General features: G+C 31.4%; 1 protein-coding gene across 1 annotated transcript in view; it reads right to left on the reverse strand.

Moving 5' to 3' along the window:
- LOC145247313 (uncharacterized) overlaps window positions 1-23,239 on the reverse strand; it is a 558,870-nt gene that overhangs the window by 429,670 nt on the left and 105,961 nt on the right. Inside the window, exons 49-60 of the mRNA XM_080108949.1 lie at window positions 22,388-22,822; window positions 22,242-22,283; window positions 15,852-16,334; window positions 15,706-15,747; window positions 13,172-13,654; window positions 13,026-13,067; window positions 10,933-11,367; window positions 9,955-9,996; window positions 7,138-7,209; window positions 5,271-5,318; window positions 4,280-4,321; window positions 791-1,225 (exon numbers count right to left, since the gene is read on the reverse strand). Of these exons, the coding sequence (XP_079965075.1) occupies window positions 791-1,225; window positions 4,280-4,321; window positions 5,271-5,318; window positions 7,138-7,209; window positions 9,955-9,996; window positions 10,933-11,367; window positions 13,026-13,067; window positions 13,172-13,654; window positions 15,706-15,747; window positions 15,852-16,334; window positions 22,242-22,283; window positions 22,388-22,822 (2,601 nt within the window). The remainder of the gene's footprint in view (window positions 1-790; window positions 1,226-4,279; window positions 4,322-5,270; window positions 5,319-7,137; window positions 7,210-9,954; window positions 9,997-10,932; window positions 11,368-13,025; window positions 13,068-13,171; window positions 13,655-15,705; window positions 15,748-15,851; window positions 16,335-22,241; window positions 22,284-22,387; window positions 22,823-23,239) is intronic.

Here is a 23,239-nt window from a genome sequence, read left to right on the forward strand (position 1 = left end):
TTATTATGTATTAGTCATTCTTTAATTTTCCTGATATGTAAAATGATTGTATGCTAAAGTTAAAATTAGATAATTTAAGCGAAAATAATTTTTATTTAAACTGCATTAATCATGGAAGGGTTTGGTACATAGTAAACTAGCTATATCCAATATCATAAATCTTATTTGATATATCTGTTTCTGTATATATAGACAAAAACTATGAAAACTGACATTAATTATATCTCCCTTGGTTAAGGATATATTTCATGAGAACATTCATATATCTTGGCTAAAGAACATTTAAAAAGTTGTTATACAAGAAATACTTTAAAGATATGTCAAATTTCAGTGTTTACAGGAGAAAAGATATCTAGATTAGAATTTTGTCAATGGTAAGTTGGTAAAACTAATAATATAGCTTAATCTGAATAAAAAATGTAATTTAAAAATTTTTATACTAAAATTTACTTCTATCTCCGTTTATAAATAAAATACATTTTTCAGGCAGATTACGGAGAAAATGTTTAGAATTAAGAAAGCCCTATTTTAGGGTCTACAACAGTACATTTAGGAACCTTTTTCTACTCTATATGATTCTCTAGAAAGCTTACAGGAAATTTTTAGCAAGCGTTAAACTTGACATAATTATCGTTATTTTCTTATCTAAGCTATACATTAATAAAAACAATAAATGAAAAATACATGTTTATTTTATAACTAGGTTAATCAAAACAATATAAATATTTATACATAAAATTGTTAAAATATGGGTAAAACATTAGATTTGATTAATGTGAAATATCCTTACTTGGCAAATGGAAACATGCTTCAACATTCAGCCATACTTTGTAGTTTGGATTCTCATCATATTCTTTTTCTTCCAGAATCACCTTGATTGCGGTTACTTTGTCAAATGTAGTTGAGATGTATGGTCCAGTGATTTTAGTTGCATCAGAAATTTGTATGAAATTTTTTAAGCCTGGATATTGTACAAGAATTGTAATTTTCTTAGCATTACCGCTTACATCAACTTTTATCAGTTCTACCCCTTCAGGGTCATCGGTCAGTTTAACCTTAATGCTGGGTTTCAGATCAATAAATTTTGTCGGCACTTGTACAATCCATCCCGCTCCATTAGGTCTGACATCATTTATGGGAGAGCTTGGTGTGTCTGGGGTTCCAGTAATGTACTCATCAGGGATGAGGCTTTTATCAGTCATACCATTAGTGGACTCACACTGAACTGCAAGAGAATAAATCAATTTTACTTATTTGTAGTCATCATCATGGCTACCTCTCATCAGTAAGGATGGTAGTCATCTGCTTTGGTACCGGAAAAACACACACTCCAATGCATGGATACTTTTTTCAATTGTACGCTATGTTGTACTCCAGAACACACACCTTCATTCACAAATTCATGTGCTATTTGCCACATATTGTATCCTAGATGACTAGAGCAGATGAATAATTTGCAACGATTGTCTGCAAATTGACTATATGCTTTATTAGGCTCTTCTGCCCAAGAACACCATTGGTACTTGGGCGTTGGTTCATCTGGTACCTCACAGTATTAACACAGTATTAACAGAGAATAATGCTCCAAGATAGCATGGGTATATTAGTAATAAGAATGATAAATGAAGCAACATTCTCCAACTCTCCGATATTTAGCCATCATGACCGGATCCAGTTTCATATCATATATAACATAGGTACTATTTAACCCAGTGGCTGGAGATTTATTCTGTTCTTTACAGTCTCTTCTCTATCATTATTTCCATCGTAGGTTCTCGGTTAGGCTCCAATCTCTGATCCTCATTGTAAGATATTCACAGCGAAAACTACTCTATCTACTACAACTCTATTTAGTATCAGGTGGAATTTCTATGACTAATTTTCATTTCCTTTCCCCCAAATTCTCGTCTTTGGAATACATTACCACAATGATGTTTCCTTACAGATTACAACATGGTCGTTTTAGAATCGCATGTTAATAAATATCTGTCATCAACAATCTCGATAAATAATCAAACTTTATTCATCCCATTCATAAATTTTTTAATTATACCCTACATCATTCAATTGGTTATGCTTCCATTTCATTAATTCTTATCGTCAAATGACTTTTAGCCTTATTAAGTTGTGATTCATCAATAAAAATAAATAAATAAATAAGTTCAAGACATATTATCACTGATACCGAGTTGACCCGAAAATAATCGCAACTAATGAGTCATTGTATTTCCTGTAAAGCTCCCAAATTCTGTTGCTATCAGATAATGTTATTTTTGTATTGATTCTTATTCCAAATTGAACAGTAATCTGAAAGCTTAAAGAATACATATTTCTGCATATATATATATATATATATATATATATATATATATATATATATATATATATATATATATATATAGTAATAAGTAACAATACTCTACATCTAAATACAATTTAAAGGCTTAAAAAATTCATACATACTAGAATTGTCCACATATATACATGGTGCAAGAAACGCATCGATTAACAATCAGTTTTAAGTGACAGTCTTTTAGAGGTTGATAGTTTAATTCTTACTGCAGATAATAATAAAAAATAATCTAATATATAATTAACACTTCTCTTCAAATGGAATGTGAAATATCTATCATTAAAAAAGGTTTCAGTTCAAAATTGCATATAATGGCAACTAATATGCAAAAATAATTTACTTAGTAGCAAGCAATATGGATTTCGTTTTGTATGATCGACAGGTTAATGATAACTGTAATATTGCACAGGATCAATCAATATATCGACAAATACTTCGTTTCTAAAGCTATAGTGCTTGATATATAAAATTGCATGGACAGAGTTTGACATAAAGTTTTGCTTCACAAGGTTGATAGCTATGAAATATCTTGTTATATCCTCTCAACCATCAAAACCTTTCTGTCTGAATAGTCTATAAAAGTGGTTGGTGATGAATTTGAAAGCACATAGTATCAATGTTGTCATACCTCAAGGATTCATTCTGGACCCACCCTTCTCCCTGATATTTATCACTGATCTTCCTAATCATAGTTTGAGATTTTTCGTTGACATCTACACATATGGCACAACCATATATGGTAAGCACTCCAGCACTGATGATCAGAATTTTACTGATTCTCTTTCTCCTGACCTGGAACACATGGAGCAATGAGGGAAAAATATCTTATTACATTTAATGGCTACAAAATCAAATTTCTTTCCTTTCACTGCCAATGCTCTTATCCTAACTTTCCACCAGTTGAAATAAATGGCTCTATTCTTGAAAATTTTCCCTGCTTTGATAAGCTGCAAATACCTTCATTCCAGACCTAAAAATGGAGCTTAGATCAATTCCATTCCTATAATCGTTGGAAAAATGGTTGGATCATTCTACCACTCCAGAAAGTACTTCAGTCAGATATGTCCTAAGATGGAGTACAGCTGTTACATTTGTTGATGTGCTACTGAGCGCACACTACCTCTATTGACAGACTTTTAAATCTGATGGAGGATGATCTGTTCTTTTACTTGTAGCCCCTTTCTTATAAAAGAGATATTGCTAGTCTTCCTTTACTCTATCATGATTTTCATAGTAGATGCTAAACTGAGTTGTTACGATCTGGTAAAATATTGCAGAAACTCCTCTAGCTACAACCATTGTGTACTGGAAACTGAAAGGAACTTTCATAAACAAAGTTTCTATGAAGAGAGTCCTCTCTGTGGAATATAACACCATAGCGTCCTAACTGACTATATAACATGGCCATTTTTAGGGCCAATGTTAACAAATTCTTGTCGAGCTATCCACTTAAATAATCAAATTCTAACCATTTCATCCAACTCCTTTCAAGGTTTTGTTCATTGCCAACTAACAATCTCATTAACCATTTCGGCTTTGGGCTTTGATGAGTGATGAGCCATTAGTGCCAAGTTTAACATATAGCTCCCTAAATTCGAAAAGAAGCCCTTGAAGAAGGTCGGAAGTTACATTGTGAAAATAACCAAAAGTGGTCCAGATAATCGAAAATGTTCAGTTGTTCATTTTATTTAAAACATGTTCTTCTATTTATTAAACAATGGTGTTTAAATTTCATAAAAAATATTAGGTAAGTAGACACAAAAGCATATAAAAGAATAAGTTGAGAATAATGAATCAAAATTTATAAAAATCTGATTGTTTTTTATTTGATGAACAAAGGTATTTTAAAAGAATGATTATTTAAGAGAATGAATAAAACAACACTATAAATCAATAAGAATTGTCTGCAGATATAAAGCCACTTACCTGCTGTAGTAGTTTTCTTTGTAAATGTTGTTGTTGGAGATACTGAAAAAAAGAAGACATATTTATAATAGTGACATTATTGGAAAAATTGTTCAAACTTTATCGTTTACTACAAGGAAAACTGGTGTTTCCGTTAAATGAATGAAGAACTTTATGTTGTCCTGAACCCAGCTCTAAAACTCATGCTATTTTAGTGTTATCAAAATGTATCCCGCACTTAAACTAGTTGTTTTAATTGATATCATTTTATAAAATGAGGTAAATCCAAATTTGTGGTATTTACCACGATCATCACATTCTCAACTACTACCTCAGACTGAAATTTTTGTGCTATGGTGAACGAAAAGTAAGTTTCATCTTCTGTTATTAGATATAAAAGAAGTAATAAGTAAAACAAGAAAAAAGGTTAGTCAAGATCAGCTTGATGAATCCATGGTGAGGATTGCTAGACTGTGAGAGTTAATAAAAATGTATATGATATCACATTGTTCATATATATATATATATATATATATATGTATATATATATATATATATGAAAGAGAAAGAGAGAGAGAGAGAGAGAGAGAGAGAGAGAGAGAGACCGCGTAGGAATAAAGCAGAGTCCATTTCGACATGTGGATATGTAAAATGATAGAGACTAGAAACTTATAAAATCAAAAATGACTGCTGACATTGATTGTAAGATAGTATTTGCTTATATTTTAAGGAATGCTATGCGTAGCTGATGATGAATTCCGTCTGATATGAGGACAAAATTAATAGTAATAAAATAATAAAATATAAATAATAATAATAATAATAATAATAAAAATGGCTGGCTTTATTTGATCGTTGAGGTGAGGAGAATAAAAATTTGCTTGACTTTACAGATAATATTAAGAATATTAATATAAGAATTTACTAAATGATTGTTTTTAGAAAATGGCACATGTATTATGTATTATCTTAATGTATGAATTCTTAAATTATCAATGAATTAGTTTCTCACCTGATGTTGTTGACGTACGGCTTGTTGCTGTGGTGACTGTAGGCGTCACTATTCAGTAGAAAAAAAGAAAAGCAAATTTTGTTAGATGTATTTTTATGGAATATTTTCTACATATAATATCACAGAAGAGCGCTATGTGGTAGAGGTGAAGTAGATATTGTGTATTTAATACTCTATAGTAGATATGGTATAATCAATATTACTGATATAAGTAAGGGAATAATGTGTGATGGCTGTTGAATAGTGAATATAATGTTACTCAGAAATACGTAAAAATAAATATCTGTTTTAGTATATTATTAAGGAGGAGGTTGGAGATAGGAAACTCAGTATTGGCTAAGAATATATTAAAACAAATATATGTTTCATTATATTATTGAGTGAGAAAGAGAAGATACAAAAATCTCAGCTATGCCCGGGAACAAACATAAACAAGAATCTCATGCATTTCATTATAGTGTTGAAGGTAAAAGAGGATAAGTATTCGGCTTTGCTTTGGAATACACTATAGCATATAAATGTTTAATTATATTATTCAGGGGGGAAAAGACAAGAAACTCGTCATTGTCCAGGAATAAATATAAACAAGTACGTGTTTCATCTTAATTTTAATGTGGGAGCGTTAATATAAGTAACTCGGTGTTGAGAACACATTAATGTAAAAAATGAGTGACCGGAAATGAATATAAGCTAGTATACATTTTATTTTAACGTTGAGAAGGATGGGGTAGCACAAGAAACTTGGTCTTGCCTGGGCGCAAAGACTTTAAAACAAAGCTTGGATGAATTTCTTATATTTTTTAATCAGATTTTAATACATACACATAAAAATGCGTGGTCATTATAGCACTGAACGAAAGAGGGACACATACAAGTACCGTGGCATTGGCTGGGGAAGATATTACCCATACTTTTTAACGTCTTCTATTTTAATGTTTATGGCTTCAGTTGTGTCAGGTAGCCCTACTAATAACGTTATTAATCTAAGATTAAATTAATCTTCTTGCAACTTGTAAAAAATGTATAATTTCTTTGATTTATCGAATGTTTCTCCTGATGATGGTTGAAAGGGCATCTGAGAGTATTCCGTCCATTTTTTAAAAATGTGTTTATAAATGTTATATCCTCTCTCTCTCTCTCTCTCTCTCTCTCTCTCTCTCTCTCTCTCTCTCTCTCTCCATATATATATATATATATATATATATATATATATATATATACAATAGAAAAACGTGAGCATGAAAAGTAATATGGTTAAGCTAAAACATGGAAAAGTAAAGGACTAGTTGTTAAAATTGGAAAAAGAAAAGGACAAAATATTCTAGTAAAAAATATAAATTTATAACTTAAAATATTGCAGCATTAAGAATTGATTATATAATGTTATAAATTGAATTAAAAAAATTCGTTTTTTTACGATTTTGAACATCAGTAAATTCATCATAACTTTTGTTTTACTGAACGAAAATTGATAATTTTTTTCACAATATAACTGAGAAGGTGATCTATAACTGTAATAATTATTTGAAATTTGGTCGAAAAATGAGTGAGCAGTGAAGCTTTAAAGCAGTTCTAAATGACTAAAACTGCCACTTAACTATATATCCAAACATGGTAGTGTTTGAATAATATCTATATATGTGATATATAATATATGTGATATATAATATATATATATATCACAATAAAATTATATATATATATGTCACAATAAAAAAAACAAATCATTATAACAAGCTATTATCAACCAAATGTGCTCATAATGAATCCAAAAATTACCTTATTCTGAATTAATAAATGATTATAAAGGGAAGTAACTTTGTATATTAAGTAGATTTTTGTTATTAAGTAGTCTTCGGTATTTTACCTGTGGTAATTAATGGTGTTGATGTTATTGTTGGAGTTCCTGTCGGAGTAGATCCTGTGGTCGGTCCTGGTCCTACAAAGAGAATAAATTAATATTTTAGAATGGTTAACAAAAAACACATGTGTCAATTTGGAATGAATCCTCCCCAGCAAATTAAATAAAGAGAAATCAGGCTTGAATTATAAAATTAAAAATTCTTCTGTTGTGCATGAAATAAATACAACGACGTAAGAATAAATGTATTCAAATATAGTATATTTTTAGTAAACTTTTATCTATATACAGGGTGACCCCAAAAAAACAAAAGAGGCCATCTACAACATATGCTGTAGAACGGAGAAAAAAGAAAAAAAGGCCAAAGACCCTAGTGTTTTGATGTGATGTTTTGAATATAATAAACTAGTTATGACGAACGTTTCATTTAAATAGAACAAAACACTAAGAAACGGGGCCTAATTAGAGTTGGGGTCCGTTTTTTTTAGTCACCCTGTATTACTAAAACTATGATAATCTTGCTTGCTTGTTTATTTGTTTGCATATTGAATGTTGTAGATTATTGTGATGAGAAGTGGTGAGTGGAAAATATGATATAATTAAATAAAAACTTCTACTTCACTCTTTATTTACATATTCTTTATTAATACTAGTGTGTCATTATTTATCAAGGCCAAAATCTACTCAAGGATAAATGCTAATGAGATTGTCAATTGAGTGAGGAACAATATTAAGAATTTTAAAAATGAATGAGCAACAATTGACTACTTAAAAGGACAGTTCAACAAATATTTGTTGACATTATACTTAAATAAGACTGTGACGTAGTCTGCAAGAAAACAACATCATGCCAAAGTTTTCTAAATATCAGAAATTCTTATAAAGAACTTGGTTCATGGAAACCTATGTTTGACGATAAAAGATAGCTGAAATAAACTATCTAATTTACTTTAACGCTTGGAACAGATAGATATTCACTTATTTATTTACCTTAAGGTAAGAACACAGAGATACCCACTTATTCCTGGACACCACCGCGTGAACATTTAATACTGGTTAATATTCAAATTATTGTTAAATTTGAATAACTTTTTCATTTTATTTATTTTAATTATCAGTCAAGGCTATACACTACTGTAATATGATTATGAATTCCAGAATGACACTTCAATCCAAACCAATTTTATGTGAGGTTCATATAAAACAAGCTTGAAAAATTTTAAGTTCACATAAAATAAATTTTATATAAGCACGAAAATTGAAAAATTTTAAAATAACTGTAAGTTTACAAATTATGTCATTCTAAAATGAGTTAAAGTTTAAAACTGACATTTAAAGAAAATTTAATAAAAATCAAATTTCTATACCATAAAACAGAAATCAGAGTGTGTGAAAAGAAATCCAATGATCTTATTTTAGATTTTATTTCTTTTACAACATACCAACTCTTTGCAGATTATTTTATGATGAATCCATCCATTTTAGAAAATGTTTTTATACTTTAAGTGCTTAATATCTTTAAATATGTATTCATGTTTTATATTTTACTAGCGAGGGGTACCCGGCGTTGCCCGGGTGTTTTTCGGGGTATGTGAAAAAAAGCCGAAGCGTTGAGGACGCGCAGTTGGAAAATAGTAAAGTGTTTTAAAAAAGACAGATGCGCGTTTTTGATTGACGTGACGGCGATAGGTATTCAGCAGTTATTTTGTGCGGGACAGTTTTGAATAAATGGGTTTGTTTGTTTTTAAAAAGCCGCTCACAAGGAGCGAAATGAAAGCTAGAGTCTGATATGACGAAGTCGACATTGACCAAACTGGCTCTGAGCCTGTGATTAGAGTCGAGGTTCGCTTTTTTTTATACCGAAAAGCGAATGTAACGCGTGCCGATGCAGGAAATATGGTATAATTAAGGTTTGAAACTGAATAAAATTAAATAGAGAGGCGAGCTCTGTGGATAATTCATAGATATTACAATTTATAGATGATATAAAAAGTTTTAAAAAGTTGTGAAGCGAGCAAGCGCTTGTTTGAAAGAAGCCTTTCGTGGACATCGGGGAAAAGCGAACATGCATACATACATACATACATACATTTTCGCTTTTATATTTATAGATGTAATTCATTTCATTTAGTCATTTTAATATATTATCTTGTAACTATATATTTTTAAAATATTCATATTTTTCTATTAGTCACATCTTACCATATCGATCCACTCCTTTTAGGTAGCATATTCTATGATCTACATTACCTTTTTCAAATAATTATTTAATTTTGTTAGTGTTATTTGTTGCATGGTTTTTTGGCATGTCAGTATTTTGTCCAATTTATTGATTTTAGTAAAAAATCATTTTGGACATTGAATTAAATAGAAGAAACCCTGAAAGGTACCAATACTTCAGGTCAGAATCAACAGTGGTTGTAATGACAACTACACTCCCAATGCATCCCTATTCAGACCTCACAAAGACAACATATGTTCTAATTAAAACAAAGATTGGATATTTACACATACTGCAATGTCGAGTGAGTGTGAACCTGTGAATATTGGAAACTAAGATTAGACTCTACATGTTGTAATGCTATTGAATTGTAGCTTTATTTTTTTTTACCAATTGATATTTAAAATTAAACTTCTCAATCTGAAAACTGAAAAAAAACATTCTGCATTTATTAAAAAATTTTTTTTTTAACATAATCTGATTTTATTTCATTTTAGTTTTTTTAAACAGAGATATTTTTAATAAAATAATTATCTATAATAATGAATAAAGCAAGTATGAATACACCATTAAGAATTTTCCTTAAACATAAATCCTCTTACCTGTTGTGGTAGTTTTCTTTGTAAGTGTTGTTCTTTGAGATGCTGAAAATGAAGATATATATATATAATATGTAAATTATTGGACTAAATATAAAAAATGTGATTATTTATTAATAAGCCAAATTGTACATCTTAAGTTTTGTTGATATTTTTGTAAAGTAATTCTAAGATAATGATAAAATTCAATAATTTGAATAAAAAAGCGTATTTTACATAAATTGCATGATATTATAGAATTATCTAGATTTTTTAAAAATAGTATACTATTTAGTATATATGTTTGTGCATGTATAGACATGAAAAATAGCATATATCTTTATTGGTTAAGGGTAAATTTAAACTTCTGAGAAATAACTACATCTTTTGGAAATAATTTATTCGTAATTGTGTTTAATTATCTTTTTCTGTATCAAATGTAGACGCCCAGTGGGTGATTGAATAGATAGAAAAGAAAATGTAATTATCCAATATCATAATTTATAATCATAATAAATGAAGCTTCAATGGTTGAGCATGTTTCTGATTAAATTTGAAAATCTAAATGTTTTGTTATTTTAAAATATATAAAATTTCAGTACTCAGTGGGTAACAAGTTAGATGGAAATTTGAACACTAGTGAGTCGGATTTACAAATAAGATAATTGAATCTGAATAAAAAAAAGATGCCACTGCATTTTATTTTTATATTTTTTTCTGATTAAATTCTCATAATTGTAGCAGTCCCATAATAGGGCGCTCCAAAAAAGTGTTTTGAAAACATTTGCTGGTTGTTAGGATTCTGTAAGGCAAATTGCAAAAAATACTAGTAACTATTATAGCTATTTTCTTAACCATGAATTAATAATGTGAAAAATGGTTGTTAGTAAGTGAAAGATAGCTGGTTGTTTGAAAACAAGCGTACCCATAACAGAAATATTTAAATGTAGAATTGGTAAGATAGAAACAATATTCAGCTAAAGTAATATAGAATGTCCTTACTTGGCAAATGGAAACATGCTTCAATATCCAACCATACTTTGTAGTCTTCATTCTGATCATCTTCTTTTTCTTCCAAAATCACTATAATTTCTAACACTTTGTCAAATGTGGTTGAGATAAATGGTCCAGTGATTTTTGTGGCACTAGGAAGTTTTGTGAAATATTCTGCTCCTGGAAGTTTTACAAGAATTGTGAATTTCTCTACATTGCCACTCACATCAACCTTGGTAAGCTCTACTCCTTCAGGGTTATCAGTCAGTTTAACTGTGATGCTGGGTTTTGTGTCAGTAGGTTCAGTTGGTGCTGGTACAATCCATCCATCGTCTCCAGGCCTGACATCACTTACAGGAGAGTTTGGTGTGTCTGGTGTTCCACTAATGTACTCATCAGGGATGAGGCTTTTATCATTCATGCCTTTAGAAGACTCACATTGAACTGAAATTGGAACACAGCAAAACAATATAAAATGTTCATTTAACAATCGTGTATTAAAACAAAAATTACTCAATAAATGGTCATATATGCCCAATCCTCACTTAAGCATATATTTTTTAACTTTGGTGAGACATTATAGAGCCAAGACGATGAAAAAAGCATATTCTATGTAAGAATTTGTAAAATGAAAATTAATGATTTGTATTATTCCACTGTTTTGGTTTATGTAATATTCAAGCTAGAGTGAAAAAAAACAACTTTAAATGCAGGAATATAAACATCAGAAATTGACAAGACCATTCAAAAAACACAACCAAGTGAAGATGTGTTATCACAAACTGTTTATGATGATAATAGGAATTTTTATTTCTAAAACAAACCTAAAAATAGATTAATCACTAAATGACAAGGAACAACCAAACGTCAAAGTCTATTTTAACAAGATCTAATTGATTTGAGAAGTGATTCTTTTGAATGCTAAAATGGTAATAGCTCTAATTATTACTCCCTTTCTTCCTCTACTTCATTTGGATTCGCTTTTCATCTTACTGCTAAAAGCAAGTGAATTTTCACACGAATATGTTTACTCAGCATTTGCAATAAATAAAAATCGTTTCATACCCACAAAATAAATTCATTTGGAAGTAATAAACGAACACAAACTCAGAAACGACTATAAAACAAAAGCTAAAGGAGAGATTTAGCCAGTGACCTGAACGGAACCACAAGAATACATTCCCTTCAACACTCTATCCTCCCTCCAATATGTATTTAGTCAAGGTAATGGGCAAAGGAAGCTTCAATGATTCACAAACAAGCCTTTCTTCATCTCATGCACAAATCACATTCATATACACTAGTGAGAATCAAGTGGAAAGACATGAATTGCTACTCACAGCAAGCATTCACTAATAAAAACAAGGTACATAAGGCATGTACCAATGCCAAATATTCATATACATATACTACTTATTCACACTATGAACATATTAATCTACATATTTCAAAAACTTGGGGCTACTAACTCAATCTTCTTCGCCAAATACAAATTTGAAAAATGACCACTTACTAATTGAAAATTACTTTAATATTTTAGCAACTTTAAGATATCACAATGTTTTGTTATAACATTTTTGTTTTTAGACTTTTCAATTGACAAACCTCTGTTATGTTTTTAGTTATTACTTGTTTACAGGTGATCCTTCGATTTTCTCAATGTTTATTATTTCCATTTTTATATGTTATGTACGCTCTCTATATATATTTAATTTTGTTTCTTTGCTAATATATATAAATATATATATATATATATAAAAATTACGAAAATTGTAAGTATGGATTTCCCAAGATTAAAAGAAGATATCATCATGAAAAATTGCCGTACCAAGCTCAGCTCCCATGCCAGAAGCAGAAGTACATGTGACGAATGAAACCTCCATGTAAAAGCTTCAAATATTATTTTTTTTTTTTTAAATCTAATTTTTTAATTATATTAAACAATATCGTAGACAAAGATTTAGATAAAATAATTATTTAAAAAATAAGTGCAATAATAATTAAAGTGTATGTAATTTTAAATTGTTCCAAAATATAAATCAATCATGAAACTGTGTTTGTTGGATGAGCATATTTATTTGCGAAAATATTGGCTCACTTACCTGTTGTGGTAGTTTTCTCTGTAGATGTTGTTATTGGTGATGCTGAAAATGTAAATATAATTACAATAGCAAAATCATTGGAGGAAATATTCAAAATATTATTAGAAATAAAACACACAGCTTAAAGAAATATGAAATATCCTTACTTGGTAAATGGAAACATGCTTCAACATCCAGCCATACTTTGTAGTTTGGATTCTGATCATTTGTTTTTTTTTCTAAAATCACCTTAATTGCTGTCACTTTGTCAAATGTGGTTGAGATGAATGGTCCAGTGATTTTATTGGCACCAGGAAGTGGTTCGAAATCCTCAGATCCTGGACGTTGTACAAGGATTGTGATTTTCTTTGCATTACCGCTAACATCAACCTTGATCAGTTCCACCCCTTCAGGGTCATCAGTCAGTTTAACTGTGATGCTGGGTTTCGGATCGTTGGAGTCAGTTGGTGCTGGTACAATCCATCCACCTTCTCCAGGTCTGACATCACTTACAGGAGAGTTTGGTGTGTCTGGTGTTCCACTAATGAAAGCATCAGGGATGAGGCTTTTATCATTCATACCCTTCAAAGACTCACATCGGACTGAAGTTGTTGAAGTAGGTCCTGATGTTGTGGTTAGTTTTGGTGTCACTGTTGGGTTGAAAAAAAGGAAGGAAATGTATTGCTAGGTGTTTAATTTTCTGGAAATATTTTCTGTAGTTTATATCATAGAAAAAAAGCTACAAAATTGAAAAGTGGTAATGTACAAGTATAAATTGCTTATTGAATAATGTATATTGGATATTATATAATGAATATTACTGATATAAAGAATGAGATACTCTGTAGTATATACTGTATCGTGTATACTATTGATTTGAGAAAATGGATACTGACTTGTGGAAACTTATTGGATATTAGTTCTATTAGTAAATATTGTATAATGGATATTAGTCTTGTAAAACTATGCATACACTACAGTGGATATTGTATATTCAAAGTAATTAGTCGGAAGTTGTAAACTGTTTTTGACTCCTAGTTGGGGCTGCGAGACCAATGATTTCGACAATCGTTTTTATAACCATCGGCTGTACTAAACATACCAATGAAAATCTTCCAAAGTTACTATAAAAATTGTCGAATTTTGGATTCAATCAGTTAACCGTTGGGTATGTCACAGGAGGGCATTGACTGTTAGCCACCATCTTTGTTACTGGAAAATACTTCACACTTAGTATCGAGACTGCACTCTGTTCAACATGTCTCAACACTTTACAGAAGTGATTGTGCTGACTTGGATATCGGTACAGACTTACGACACTGTTTACAAAGTGCTCTTGGATCCATAGCACAACTTTGTTACATGCATAAGTACATGTGACGAATGAAACTTCCATGTAAAAGCTTCAAATATTATTTATTTTTTTAAAATCTAATTTTTTAATTATATTAAACAATATCGTAGACAAAGATTTAGATAAAATAATTATTTAAAAAATAAGTGCAATAATAATTAAAGTGTACGTAATTTTAAATTGTTCCAAAATATAAATCAATCATGAAACTGTGTTTGTTAGATGAGCATATTTATTTTTTATTTATTTATTTTTTTTTTTTTTTTACATAGGCATCACCAAATTATCAAGGCCAAGAGGCCACTCAAGGATAAGGGTTAAAGAGTGTACAGTAGAAATTGGACATTATAGTAATCATTAGTAATGAAAATTTGGTTAAGTTGATAACTTATATGGAACGGCTCATCAAGAACTTATTTACGTTAGACTTGAAGACAACCATATTGTAGTCAGCCGGAAAGCAGGAAAACGGAAGACAATTCCACAGGCGTGCAGTTCTAAGAAAGAAGCTTTGTTCATGGAATCTACGTTTAGGTTTAGGCACAGATAAAGAGTGGGGGGAATTATTGATAGTGTTTACAGCTAGACGAGTGTTTCTTGTGAAAGTTTGGCGAGGGGGGACCATAGATTGAAGCTCATTCGAACACTTTCCATGAAAATAACGATACATCAGAGACAAACTCGCAACATCTCTTCTGTGAGATAAAGGTTGCAAGGAAGAGAAAAGGACATCTCCTACGAGGCTACAAAGTCTATTTTGAACTCTATCAAGGCAGGCCAAGTCCTTTCTAGCAGCTCCTGCCCAGATGTGGCAACAGTATTCCATCCTTGGACGTACCTGGCTCTTATATAGATAGAGAATAGCATCAGCAGTGAGATATCAACCGGATCGATAGAAAGATCCCACCATTTTTCCAGCGGCCTTGGCAACAGATTTGATGTACGTGTTCCATTTAAGATCAGGAGTAATGGTCAAGCCAAGAAGTTTGTCAAAACTTGAGGCCTCCTGAAGACGAGAGCCATTCATTTCAATTGATGTCAGATGTGGATCAGAATGTTGATGATGTAAAGAGAGAAGCTTGGTTTTAGATGCATTAAAAGTAACCAGCCATTCTTTACCCCATTGTACTACGTGCTCAAGATCAGAGGAGAGAGAATTGGAGAGAACTTGGTCGTTTACTGTCTTAGATGTGCTACCATAAATGGTAGTGTCGTCAGCATAGATGTCTACAAATGATGTAAGGATGTGATTTGGAAGATCATTAATGTAGATCAGGAAAAGAGTTGGGCCCAGGATGGACCCCTGAGGGACACCGGCATTATTTGCGAAAATATTGGTTCACTTACCTGTTGTGGTAGTTTTCTCTGTAGATGTTGTTATTGGTGATGCTGAAAATGTAAATATAATTACAATAGCAAAATCATTGGAGGAAATATTCAAAATATTATTAGAAATAAAACACACAGCTTAAAGAAATATGAAATATCCTTACTTGGTAAATGGAAACATGCTTCAACATCCAAGGTTACTTTGTAGTTTGGATTCTGATCATTTGTTTTTTTTTCTAAAATCACCTTAATTGCTGTCACTTTGTCAAATGTAGTTGAGATGAATGGTCCAGTGATTTTATTGGCACCAGGAAGTGGTTCGAAATCCTCAGATCCTGGACGTTGTACAAGGATTGTGATTTTCTTTGCATTACCGCTAACATCAACCTTGATCAGTTCCACCCCTTCAGAGTCATCGGTCAGTTTAACTGTAATGCTGGGTTTCAGATCGTTGGAGTCAGTTGGTGCTGGTACACTCCATCCACCTTCTCCAGGTCTGACATCACTTACAGGAGAGTTTGGTGTGTCTGGTGTTCCACTAATGAAAGCATCAGGGATGAGGCTTTTATCATTCATACCCTTCAAAGACTCACATCGGACTGAAGTTGTTGAAGTAGGTCCTGATGTTGTGGTTAGTTTTGGTGTCACTGTTGGGTTGAAAAAAAGGAAGGAAATGTATTGCTAGGTGTTTAATTTTCTGTAGTTTATATCATAGAAAAAAAGCTACAAAATTGAAAAGTGGTAATGTACAAGTATAAATTGCTTATTGAATAATGTATATTGGATATTATATAATGAATATTACTGATATAAAGAATGAGATACTCTGTAGTATATACTATATCGTGTATACTATTGATTTGAGAAAATGGATACTGACTTGTGGAAACTTATTGGATATTAGTTCTATTAGTAAATATTGTATAATGGATATTAGTCTTGTAAAACTATGCATACACTACAGTGGATATTGTATATTCAAAGTAATTAGTCGGAAGTTGTAAACTGTTTTTGACTCCTAGTTGGGGCTGTGAGACCAATGATTTCGACAATCGTTTTTATAACCACTGGCTGTACTAAACCAACCAATGAAAATCTTCCAAAGTTACTATAAAAATTGTCGAATTTTGGATTCAATCAGTTAACCATTGGGTATGTCACAGGAGGGCATTGACTGTTAGCCGCCATCTTTGTTACTGGAAAATACTTCACACTCAGTATCGAGACTGCACTCTGTTCAACATGTCTCAACACTTAACAGGTTAAGCGCCTAGCCATTGTCTTTTCTTTGATGGTTCGGAATCTAATTTTGAATTGTGGCAGGTAAATTTTCTGAGGTATCTAAGGATTCGAAAACTACACAAAGGGATACAATCTCCAACAGAGAATCCTAACGACCCCAAATTTCTCGAAAAGAATGCGACTGTTTTTGCAGAAGTGATCCAATGCTTGGACGATAGAAGTCTGTCTCTGATTATAAGAGGCGCACTGGATGATGGATGTAAAGCATTGAACATATTAAGAGAACATTATTTATCAAAGGGGAAACCAAAAATTGTATCACTATATACAGAATTAACGTCTCTTAAACGTAACGAGGATGAAAGTATTACCGACTACGTTATAAGGGCAGAAACAACCGCCAATGCCTTAAAACTCTCAGGTGAAATAATAAGCAATAGCTTGTTGATATCAATGATCCTCAAGGGACTTCCAGCCGACTTTAAACCATTTACGACTGTTATAACGCAAAAAGACAAACCCATAAATTTCAGTGAATTTAAAGTGGCATTGCGCAGTTACGGAGAGACTAATTGGATGATCGTCGACAATAATAACTCCAGCAATATTATGATGTTCAAAAATGCTTCTCGAAAACAGACACCACCAAATTACGCACCTCACCGTAATGTGTTCTCCAAAAGTAATTCTCCCAAGAAAAAGAATAAAATTATCTGCTATAATTGTGGACGACCCAACCACAAAAGTTTCCAATGTCAATATAAACGCTCTAAAATGGACTCCATAAAAAAGGTTGAGAACTTTGAGGAAGAATATACATTTCTATTCACATGTAATTTTGACAATACCACAAACGGTAAAAATCTTCTTGTAGACTGTGGTGCTACAGCACACTTTATCACCAAGAAATCTGATTTCATTAATTTTGATTCAAACTTTAATCCACAAAGTCATTTTGTCGAACTTGCCGACGGTAGTCAAATAAACGATATAGTCTTGAAAAGAGGCGATGCTAAAATATCCCTAAAAATAATAAAGGCGAAATCTGTAACTGTATTCTAAAAAATGCTCTGTTCATATCTACATTTAAGCGAGACATATTTTTCGTGCAAGCTGCCATTAAACAAGGCGCGAATATAAAGTTTGGCCAAAACAAGTCAAAATTGATATACCCCAGTGGAACTGTATTTGACATTAATGAAAATGGTCGACTATATTATTGAAAAAGTATGGTTCCCTCAAAAACTAGCAGTCATGACTTGGAAACCTGGCATAAAATTCTAGGACTGCAATACAGCTGATATTAAAAAGTTACCAAATGTAGTTGAAGGCATGAAAATAATACCTTCAGACGATCTCCCAAATTGTGATGCGTGTGCACAGGGGAAAATGACAAAATATATAAGCAGAACGCCTGACAGAAAGCCCACGAAAATTCTCTCACTTGTGCACTGTGATTTAGCAGGTCCGATCAGCCTGATGGGGAGAAATAATCTAAGGTACGTTTTGAACTTTATTGATGATTTTTCTGGTTTAATTATAGTTTATTTTCTAAAAAAACAAATCCGACACTATCCTCGCCACTAAGAAATATTTAGCTGATATTGTCCCGTATGGCTTGGTAAAATGTATTCGTTCAGACAATGGGACTGAATTTACTAGTAAAGACTTTGAACTTCTATTAATTAACCACCGTATTAAATATGAGAAATCTGCACCGTATTCCCCCTTCCAAAATGGCAGCACTGAAAGAGCATGGCGAACCCTCTTTGAGATGACAAGATGTCTACTTATCGAATCGAAATTAACGCATAGTTTATGGACGTACGCTTTAATGGCAGCAGCATATATAAGAAATAGATCGTTTAATAAAAGACTAGGCAAAACACTGTATGAAGCATTTTGCGGTGTAAAACCCAAAATAAACTGAATGCATATATTCGGTTCAGATTGTTTCGCATTTCTAGAAAATACCAGTAAACTAAATACTAAAAGCAAAAAAGGTATTTTTGTAGGTTGCAATAAAAACAGTCCAGCATATTTAATCTACTTTCCAGCCCAAAATGCCATAAAAAGGGTTCGATGTGTAAAATTCAATGATACATTAAATTTAAAAAATGGCAATCCAGTGGATGAAAAACGTGAAGAAATATTATCTAGCATCTTAATCGATCACAATGAAAATATTAATAACAATGACAATTACGGTAGAACTACTGACGAACATATTAACCAGACACGTCGATACTCAATAAGGGAGCGAAAAAGGCCAGACTTCTTGCAAATTAAAAAGATACAAGACTACGCAGTGGATTACTGTTACACGTTTAAAAGCGCACCAGAAAGTTATAATGGGCCAATTAATTCAGAAAATCACAAAGAATGGAAACAAGCTATGTTATCCGAATTGAAAGCTTTATGTGAAAATAACACATACGAAATAGTGGCAAAACCAACAGATAAAAATATAATTTCTTCACGCTGGGGGTTTTCCAAAAAAAAAATCACAGCTTCTGGCAGTGAAACTTTTCAAGCACGATTTGTTGCAAAAGGTTTTTCACAAATTTCTGGAGTGGAATATTTTTCAACATTTTCACTAACAACAAATTTAATGAAAATTAGAATTTTATTACAACTTGCCGCTCAATACAATTTAAAAATACATCAGATGGATGTAAAAAATGCTTATTTAAATGCTCCGTTGACTGAAATCTATATTTACCCTCCAGAGGGATTTAAAATGAAAAATAAAGATTGTGTTTGGAAACTGAAACTATACGGACTAAGACAAAGTGCTCACAATTGGAATTTAACACTCCATAATTATTTAATGGAACAGGAATTCAAGCAATATTCCGTAGACACGTGCATGTATACCAAAAATGTAGGTAATAAATTGTTGATTTTGATTTTTTGGGTTGACGACATATTACTCGCCTCAAACTGCGACAACATTTTAAAAGATGTTAAGAATAAATTAAATAAAAAATTTAAAATGGCCGATCTTGGACGACTGTCATGGTTCCTCGGTATAAAATTTACCTGTGAAAATGAAACTATAAATGAACCAATTACGATACATTGAAAAAATTCTGCTCAAGTTCAGAATGCAAGATTGCAAACTGCGTTCAACTCCTGTCGAAATAAACAAAAATAAAAATATAGGGACTGAAACAAAATCCATAGATAATCGATTATACAGAGAAATGGTTGGAAGCCTCATCTATTTGATGACCGCAACTAGGCCTGACATATGTTACACTGTAACAAAGCTATCCCAAAACTTATTGAAACCGACAATTAAGGACCTTAATCATGCAAATCAAATCCTTCGTTATCTAAAAGGAGCAAGGAACAATCTTTAATATTTAAAAAGCCTACATATCCTCTAAATTTAGAAGGATTTTCAGATTCAGATTGGGTTAACTCTGAGGATAGGAAAAGTATAACGGGGTATTGTTTTAGACTGTCAAGACTGGACCTATGATCTCTAGGAAAACTAAAAAACAACAAATTGTTGCCCTTTCTACTTGTGAAGCAGAATATGTGGCCCTTACTCATTCCGCGCAGGAGGCAATTTTTCTGAACACCCTTCTAAAATCTATTTTAAAACCAGACCTAAATAAAAAAAAACCTATAAGTAATTCATTGTGACAATCAGAGCAATATCTTATTAGCAAATAATTCTATGATCCATCAAAGGTTGAAGCATATTGATATCAGATATCATTTTATAAGGGATGAAATAAGTAAAAAAATCTATTACTCTTATGTGACGACTGAAAATAATATAGCCGACATTTTCATTAAACCTATAAAAAGAATAAAATTAAAACATTTTATAACCGAACTTTTTGGAATCTAATTATGAATAAATCTCTTTTCAGAAACCCAAAAAGAGAAGCATGAACAGTCGAAATCACACCAAAAAAAAAAAAAAAAAAATTTGTAAATTGTCCCAGGCACGACGTTAAACTGTGACCATTTCTATCTTACTAACCAAATTAACCAACTAATACCTAACATAATGTTTCCAGTTTTTGTTAAAAAATTTTTTTTTCAAAGTCACTTTTTAAAACCTTTTCTTTGTAAATTTCCTTTTTGACAAATAATTTTTTGTATCATTTTTTGCCAAACATTTGTTAAAAAAAGAAAAAAAAAGGATATTAGTGACTTTTTGTGCATATGTTTATATGTATTTGAAAAGTATCCTATTTGTATGTTTATATATATTTGAAAAGTGTTTATTTTTATATGTATCAAAAAAAAAAAAAACTCAATGGAATTTACAAACAAAAAAAAAAAAAATGGCTTCTTTTTGCACACATTATACCAATATATAAATAATTCTTTTTGACCCATGAGAATAAAGACAAATTCCCCCCCCCCAAAAAAAAGCCCCAAAAAACAATTATTTTATTGGTTTATTTTTATTTATTCATTTATTTATTTTATTTATTTATTTTATTTTTCTTTCCTTCTCTCAAATCAAACCAAAACTGAATCTGAAAGGGTTTTTCCATTATATAAAAAAAGGAGGTGTGTAAACTGTTTTTGACTCCTAGTGGGGGGTATGAGACCAAGGATTTCGACAATCGTTTTTATAACCACCGGCTGTGCTAAACATACCAATGAAAATCTTTCAAAGTTACTATAAAAATTGTCGAATTTTGGATTCAATCAGTTCACCGGTGGCTATGTCACAGAACTTTTTTTTTTTTTTTTTTTTTACACAGTGATCACCACCTATCAAGGCCCGGAAGCCACTCAGGGGTAAGGGTTATTGCAAGTACATTACGTTAGTGAGGAGATTTGCTGAAATGTTTATTTAAGGGGGCGGTTCATTAGGAATTTGTTAACATTGGACTTGAAGACAGGACTGCATTGACTGTTAGCCACCATCTTTGTTACTGGAAAATACTTCACACTCAGTATCGAGACTGCACTCTGTTCAACATGTTTCAACACTTTACAGAAGTGATTGTGCGGACTTGGATATCGGTACAGACTTACGACATTGTTTACAAAGTGCTCTTGGATCCATAGCACAACTTTGTTACATGCATAAGTACATGTGACGAATGAAACCTCCATGTAAAAGCTTCAAATATTATTTATTTTTTTTAAATCTAATTTTTTAATTATATTAAACAATATCGTAGACAAAGATTTAGATAAAATAATTATTTAAAAAATAAGTGCAATAATAATTAAAGTGTATGTAATTTTAAATTGTTCACAAATATAAATCAATCATGAAACTGTGTTTGTTAGATGAGCATATTTATTTGCGAAAATATTGGTTCACTTACCTGTTGTGGTAGTTTTCTCTGTAGATGTTGTTATTGCTGATGCTGAAAATGTAAATATAATTACAATAGCAAAATCATTGGAGGAAATATTCAAAACATTATTAGAAATAAAACACACAGCTTAAAGAAATATGAAATATCCTTACTTGGTAAATGGAAACATGCTTCAACATCCAAGTTTACTTTGTAGTTTGGATTCTGATCATTTCTTTTTTTTTCTAAAATCACCTTAATTGCTGTCACTTTGTCAAATGTAGTTGAGATGAATGGCCCAGTGATTTTATTGGCACCAGGAAGTGGTTCGAAATTTTCAGATCCTGGACGTTGTACAAGAATTGTGATTTTCTTTGCATTACCGCTAACATCAACCTTGATCAGTTCCACCCCTTCAGGGTCATCAGTCAGTTTAACTGTAATGCTGGGTTTCGGATCGTTGGAGTCAGTTGGTGCTGGTACACTCCATCCACCTTCTCCAGGTCTGACATTACTTACAGGAGAGTTTGGTGTGTCTGGTGTTCCACTAATATGCTCATCAGGAATGAGACTTTGGTCATCCATACCATTAGAAGACTCACATCGAACTGCAAAAAAAAACGTAAATCAATCTCATAAATTTGTAGTATATGTATATTTTCAAAGCTTTCTTTTGATGCGAAATTGCATATAAAATTCGGAAGTAATTTAGCTATTTAAGTTATATTTGTTTAAATTGTAATAATGAAAGCTACTTTTGATTTAAAAAAATCTAAACAACTGAAGTTAGCTTACATAGTATAAATCATAAAGAAAAAACGTTCAATCTTAAGCAATCTTCAAATGTAAAAGGCATATCAAAACAGATACGATTTAAGCATTTAATTCATAGTCTTAATAAAGTTTTTGTTTTTTCAATTAAAAAAAAATTATAGAATCAAGATGATGAAGCAAGTTATTTTCTTTATTAATTATTTAAATGATGGAATTTATATTGTTAGGAATATTCAAATTATCTTTGTTGT

This window comes from Euprymna scolopes, chromosome 25, assembly GCF_053919585.1.
Source record: "Euprymna scolopes isolate OS-2025 chromosome 25, ASM5391958v1, whole genome shotgun sequence".
Lineage (NCBI taxonomy): Eukaryota > Metazoa > Mollusca > Cephalopoda > Sepiida > Sepiolidae > Euprymna > Euprymna scolopes.